Here is a 7,518-nt window from a genome sequence, read left to right on the forward strand (position 1 = left end):
TCGTCTCTAAACGAAAGTAATGGGAAAGAGCTTAAAGTCTAAAAGCGAAATGTAGAGAAAAGAAACTTTTGACTTGTGAAAATATAGCTTTCTTGAATTGATTAGAAATCTGTCCCTCTTTAGCAGAAATTTTCCTGCTTTTTGGGAAAATTGTGTTCCCATTTTAATAAGCAATTTGTTAATTTGTTTCGAACTTCACTTGAGTGATGAGTCCCAGGAATTCGGTGGCATATTCCCTCAGAAAATCAGCCATGTAGGAAATGGTTTGTATGATTACAGCTACCATGACCGCCTTGTTTTTTTTTTTTTTTTTTTCTTTATTCTTTTTCTAATTTTTTTTTAAAAATTTTTGGTTTCATTGGAAAAATGAAATCAGGAGTAGGTAAGACGGGGACACTCCACCCACCACCTCAAGTTAGAACCATATTGGAGAGTAGTGGCACCCTATGGATTTGACCCCACAAAGTGATGGATCCTGTTAATTTGTCAATAGTTCCGCTTGGTACTGTTAGTCAATTCCACTAGTTTGAGTGATCATGTGTGATTACCACGAAGTCAATAAATTATTGGCTAGATCATTTCTAGCATTAGTTGTATTGGTCTTAGATTTCAATCAAGACACCTTGTTTCTATGGTCAAGGTAGTCACTAGTCATTTTCCATTCAATTAATTAACATTTAAATTAAAGTGGAACAACTCATATAGTACTATAAGGTGACTAAGAAAAAGTTGGTTTGTCTTTGTCTTCACTCACTCGTATAGTACTATACAATACAAAGAAAGAAGGAAAAACTGAGTAGTCATTGTGTTCACTTTGGATAAGCTGAGTAGTCATTGCGTTCACTCTGGTTCATCTTCTAGGATCATCTTCTATATATTTCTCTTGAATCAAATAAACAAGGAACAAGGAAGAGATATCAGGTAAGGTTATTCTCCACTGATGTTGATAAAGTATTGCTCATATGCTTCTCTGTCTAATGATTCTAACTCTCTTGCAGGTGATTTTAGTTTTGATTGATTAAATTAAGCTTGATCTGTGAGATGATTCTTACTGGTTTTTCTTGATATATATCCAAGTATGCTGTGCTTGTAGGTTTTTTCAAATCATATTAGATAGATGGCCTTTGTTAAATGTATCTTATAAATGAGTTATTTTTGTTGACACAATATTCTTCTAAATTTTGTCAACTTTTTTATTTTTATGTTGAAGTTAAAATTTTAATTAATTCAATTCAAGAAAAATATTAACTACATATTGGAATAAAAATTTTACAGGTGCTCTCTTCTAGAGAATTGAATATTGTCATGGAGAGAACTTCGATTATGGGTTTCATTTTACCCATTCTCTATTTAATGGCAATACAACTTGCTTGCAATGGTGATACTCATTTTGATAGTTTACAATCTGATCGAGAAGCTCTTATTGATTTCAAACAAGGTCTCGAAGATCCCAACAATCGACTTTCATCATGGAATGGAAGTAATTATTGCCATTGGGAAGGAATTACTTGTGAAAATGACACGGGAGTTGTCATTTCAATTGATCTTCATAACCCTTATTCTCCTGAGGATGCATACGAGAATTGGAGCTCTATGAGCTTGGGTGGAGAAATTAGACCATCATTGGTAAAACTCAAGTTTTTGAAATATCTAGATTTGAGTCTTAACTCATTTGAAGACATCCTAATTCCTCCATTCTTTGGGTCATTGAAAAATTTACAATATCTAAATTTATCGAATGCTGGGTTTAGTGGTGCAATTTCTTCAAATTTAGGAAATCTTTCCAATTTGCAGCATCTTGATATTTCTTCTTATGATTTATTTGTTGATAACATTGAATGGATGGTTGGTCTTGTTTCTTTGAAACATCTTAACATGAATTTTGTTAACCTTTCATTGGTAGGACCTCAATGGGTGGAGGTATTAAACAAACATCCAATTTTAACTGAGTTGCATCTAACTAATTGTAGCCTCTTTGGCTCAATTCCAATGCCAAGCTTTCTTAATTTTACCTCACTTGCTATTATAACTCTCAATGACAACAATTTCAATTCCAAGTTTCCTGAATGGCTTGTAAATGTTAGTAGTCTTGTATCCATTGATATAAGCTATAATACATTACATGGGAGGCTTCCACTTGGTCTTGGTGAACTACCCAATTTGGAATATTTGGATTTATCTGGGAACAACAATCTTAGAGGCAGTATCTTTCAACTATTGAAGAAGAGTTGGAAAAAGATAGAAGTTCTCAATTTTGGTGCAAATAACTTTCATGGTAAGCTTCTTGCATGAGTAGAAAATTTGATATTATTTATTAATTTACTAATATGTAGTTAAATGTAGTTGATGATTGTATATGTATGCTCCTATTGAATATGCATTAGTATAGAATACTAGATAATTACTATATTTTTTTTACTTACTAAAAACTAATTCCTACCTATAAAAAAAATGTTATTTTGAATTGCAAATTTCTTAAAAGGAAATTTATTTTCCTTTTATCAAACAAAAAAGTTTATAATTTAGCAATTCATACTTGTCAAGAATATCTATTATTGAATAATTTGTGTGCAATGACAAACTATCAAAGTAGGTGTTTATTTGAGTAACTTTGAAAAAGGACTATGTCTACTGGTAATAGAATTTTTTTCATCCTTTGCCTCATTTTTATTTTAGATTACTTGATCAAAGATTTACTACTGTTAATAATAATAATAATAATAATAATAATAATAATAATATTATTATTATGATTATTATTATTATTATTATTATTAAATTAAACATTAAAACCACTAGCTACTTTGAATTAAATAAAATAATACTTAGGCAATCTATATATACACCCTTTTTTTTTTGGGTTTTTAAACATAAAAAATAATATTACTTTTGTAGTAACTTTTATATAAAAAGGTAGAACTTCATGTTTTTAAAAACTATCATTAAAATTTTTAAATTTAAAATAGTAAATTTTTTTAATATTCTTTTTTCAAATAGCTTTTTAATCAATTATAAGGTAAATCATTATTGTTTGCATAAAAAGAGTAGGAAGAATTATCCGAACACTTGGTTTTCTTTTTATCTAATTAGAGAATCCACTAAAATCCAAATTGGGAAGCAATTACGGAGTTCAAAGTAGTGTTAAAAATAGTAGGGACTAACTTTTTACAACAAACAAAAGTGATTGTTGTCATAACAGTTGTTATTTTGATAGATCGTCCCTTATAAACTTTATTGATTAGATTAGACCTAAGATAGATTGTCCCTTATAAATTTTATTCATTAGATTAGACTTAATTGTTATTTTAATAGATTGTCTCTTATAAACTTTATTGATTAGATTAGACCTCCATTGATAAAACTAATTTTTTTTAAATATTTAGATTTGAGTGAGTACAAGGACATCCTCATTCGTCAATTCATTTAAATGATTCTATTTTATAACATATCCTATACATTTGAGCCAAATTAACTATAGACTAAGTTAGTTGCTTTATCATTTTATCATAATTAACTTAGTAGAAGCTTTTCACTTTTCACTTTTTTTTTTTTTTGGGTCTTAGTTTCTTATACAAGTTATTGTATTCTTAAGTTGTGTTTTTTTTAGTCTTAGTTTCTTTTAGAAGTTATTTATTGTTTCAAAATATAATATTCAGTTGAATTCTTAAAAGGAATTTAGTTAATCAATTCAATAACTTAATTTAATTTATTAAATAGATTAAATATGTTTTGAAAAATTATTTAATACCACAATTTAAAGCAAAAATAACTTTAACTATTAAGATAAAATAAACAACTTATTATTAATCTCAAATCTTTCTTACCTCATTTATCTATATTTAATGAGAGTATATTTTACAATTATAATTTTACATTCAAAACTAAATTTTTATAATAAATGTTTTTGTACTTATCTTATATATCTATAATATGAATGTTTAACAAATAAACTTATTACTAAGATTAGTGAAAATATATTATATGACATAAAATTAACGAGGGTAAATATGTTAATTTAATGATTTAAAATAAATTTGAAGTTAATTTTACTAAATAACCTTAATAATTAAAGTAAAAAATAAATAAAAGAAGTAATAAGTTTTAAGTCAATATAATTATTATTTTTATTTAAAGAAGAAAAAAGTCGTATCCTTACTATTTTTATTCACCAATGCATCAAGAATATATATATATATATATATATATATATATATATATATATATATATATATATATATATATATATATATTTACTTTTTCTTTAAATATTAAATGTTTCATGAATTAATTTGTTTTCTTGATTATTATATTATTCACTAAATAATTTTAATCAATATTTATATATATATATATTTCTAATCCTGGTCATTGCAGGTTCAATTCCAAGCTCCATTGGAAAGTTTTGCCACTTGAGATATTTGGATTTGAGTTCCAATCACTTGGATGGAAATTTACCAGAGGCCATCAAAGGACTTGAAAACTGCAGTTCTAGAAGCCCTTTGCCTGATCTGATGGAGTTACGCTTGAATGACAATCAGTTGACGGGAAAATTGCCAAACTGGTTGGGTGGGCTTAAAAATCTTGTGAGACTCGATTTATCCAACAACAAACTTGAAGGTCCCATCCCTTCTTCTTTAGGGACACTGCAACATCTGGAGTATATGATGCTTGGAGGGAATCAGCTTAATGGAAGTCTCCCATACAGTATTGGACAGCTTTCTCAATTGCATAACTTGAATGTTTCTTCCAATCATTTGACTGGAACTCTCTCTGAACAACATTTCTCAAAGCTGAGGAAGTTGGAGGATCTGAACTTGAACTTCAATTCTTTCCGTTTGAATGTCAGTTCCGATTGGGTTCCTCCTTTCCAGGCGAATTCTATTGCCATGGCTTCATGCCATGTAGGCCCTTCATTTCCAGCTTGGATTCAGTCTCAAAAGAACCTCTGGATATTTGATTTCGCCAATGCTAGCATTTCAAGTTATATTCCAGACTGGTTCTGGGATATTTCTTTTGATCTGCTGGACTTGACTCTCTCCCACAACCACTTGCAGGGTCGTTTACCAGAGATATTAACATTTTCCGGTGTTCTATATGTTAATTTCAGCTTCAATCTCCTTGAAGGGCCTATTCCTCTTTCCGCTTTCGGGGTCGGTATACTTGATCTCTCCCATAATAATTTTTCTGGCCATATCCCATTGAGCCAAGGTGAATCCATGTCGTCCTTGACTTCCTTCATTCTTTCTAACAATCAAATAACAGGCCCCATCCCATCCAACATTGGTGAATCCATGCCAAACTTGTATTTCATTTCGCTTTCGGGTAATCGAATAACAGGAACCATCCCAGATTCCATAGGACTACTGAATGGTCTTCAAGTGATTGATTTTTCAAGGAATAATTTGACTGGAAGCATTCCTTCTACCATGAATAATTGCACCGACCTGAATATTTTGGACCTGGGAAATAACCGTTTGTCTGGGACGATACCAAAGAATTTTCTTCGGTTATGGCGGCTCAAATCACTGCACCTGAACCACAACAAGCTTTCAGGAGAGTTTCCCTCGTCTTTAAAAAATTTGTCAAGATTGGTAACCCTTGATCTTAGCTATAACAACTTTTCTGGGAAAATTCCAAAATGGATTGGAACTGGAGCTGCGTTCATGAATCTGAGTATTCTAAGTTTGAGGTCCAATGCATTCACTGGAGGGCTTCCTGTTCAGCTTGCAAATTTAAGTTCATTACATGTCCTGGACCTTGCCGGAAACCGTCTGACCGGCAGCATCCCACCTGCCTTGGGTGATCTCAAGGCCATGGCTCAAGAGCAAAACATCAACCGAGAGATGTTGTATGGGGTGACTGCAGGCTACTACTACCAAGAAAGGTTTGATGTGAGTTCAAAAAGCCAGATTCTACAATATACCACGACTCTTTCTCTGGTTGTTAGTATAGATCTATCCAACAACAAATTTAGTGGAGAGTTTCCCAAGGAAATGACCAACTTACATGGTTTGGTGATTCTGAACTTGTCAAGAAACTGCATCACTGGCTCAATTCCAGAAAACATTTCAAGGTTACGTCAATTATCATCTCTGGATCTCTCAAATAATAGGCTTTCCGGTGTACTTCCTCAAAGCATGTCTTTGTTGACATTTTTGGGCTATTTGAACCTGTCCAACAACAATTTCTCAGGTATGATTCCTTTTATAGGACAGATGACAACTTTCAATGCATCTATTTTTTATGGAAACCCAGGTCTTTGTGGAGCTCCGCTTGTTACAAAATGTGAAGAAGATAATCCCGGAGGACAAAGTACTAATGATGATAAGGATGAGGATCACAATGGCTTCATTGATGAGTGGTTTTATTTGAGTGTTGGTTTGGGATTTGCAGTGGGTATTTTGGGCCCTTTTTTTGTTTTAGTATTGAAGAGATCTTGGTCTGAGGCATACTTTAGTTTTGTGGATGAAATTGTATATAATCTGGGGTTAGAAAGAAGAAGAAGCTGGAGAAGAAGAAGAAGAAGAAGAACCCATGGCTGAAACTAAAAGAGAGTGACAATAAATTGTATTTGTATTGTTGTGTGTCCTTTATGTATGAATACAAGCTTTGGAAATGTATTTCATCATGAAATCTGCAAAGAAGCCTTTGAAATTTGGGAATAAGGAACTTGGCCTTTGTTTTGTTTTTGTAGATTTATTTTGCATCATGATTAGAAAATCTATGCCTTTTCATGTTTATCACAATTGCATGACAATAATATATATTGAAATTTCTTGATTAAAAAATCCATTATGCATTTTCAATTTCATATTGACTTAGCTTATAAATATGTAATGTGGAAATAGTCTCTTGAAATTTTAAAATATGTTGTTGTAAGCGTATTTATGTATTAGCAATTCTGGGCCAAAATTCTCATTGTGTCTCTTAGCTTATACTCTTCAAATCCTCCCTTGGACACTTGTCTTTTTCAAATTGTTCATGTTTGAAGATGGCTAGAGGAGATGGTAAATACTTTTGGGGTGTTGGATGATGGTAAACATTGATCAACCATGTTTTAAACTCTTATCATTTTATTGAAAAATGGAGTGGTTGCTTAAGAAGTGTAAAACATAATGTTTAAGTCATTTGGGTTGATTTCTTATCAATCAAACTTAAGGGTAACAGTCTTTGCTTTACCCAATTCTTTTTATTTTTCTCTAATTGATCAAACTTCGATCATATCATTTTCAACCATTGAATGGGTACAAAAATATTAGGGTTTAGGGTTTTGGAGGAAGATGATCTTCAAAAATATTAAATGCTAGAGGAATGTACCATAGGATAAAAGTTGAGCATAAGTAATTAAATATTTAGCAAGAAATGGTCGACCATACATCAAAAGAATATATAGTTTTCTTAGTAGTATTTAAGAAATGATCATTTAAACAAAGGACAAAATTGGAGCTTATGAAGAAAGTGATCATAAGAACGCTTGATTCTCAAGAAGCCATATGATTGTCCTAACTATTTGACAAT

General features: G+C 31.1%; 1 protein-coding gene across 1 annotated transcript; it reads left to right on the forward strand.

The window, feature by feature from the left end:
- The first annotated feature begins 807 nt into the window (after window positions 1-807).
- On the forward strand, window positions 808-6,693 carry LOC100258233 (receptor-like protein EIX2). Its single transcript, XM_010657006.3, has 3 exons — window positions 808-921; window positions 1,276-2,275; window positions 4,375-6,693. The coding sequence occupies exons 2-3, from the start codon at window positions 1,306-1,308 to the stop codon at window positions 6,540-6,542; spliced, it is 3,138 nt and encodes a 1,045-aa protein (XP_010655308.1). The 5' UTR covers window positions 808-921; window positions 1,276-1,305; the 3' UTR covers window positions 6,543-6,693.
- Window positions 6,694-7,518: the final 825 nt, after the last annotated feature.

Source organism: Vitis vinifera, chromosome 9 (genome assembly GCF_030704535.1).
Source record: "Vitis vinifera cultivar Pinot Noir 40024 chromosome 9, ASM3070453v1".
NCBI lineage: Eukaryota > Viridiplantae > Streptophyta > Magnoliopsida > Vitales > Vitaceae > Vitis > Vitis vinifera.

Coding starts and splice junctions, on each gene's coding strand:
- LOC100258233 (XM_010657006.3), top strand. CDS start 1,306: ATGGAGAGAACTTCGATTATGGGTTTCATTTTACCCATTCTCTATTTA. Junction 2,276..4,374: donor TGGTGCAAATAACTTTCATG/GTAAGCTTCTTG, acceptor TGGTCATTGCAG/GTTCAATTCCAAGCTCCATT.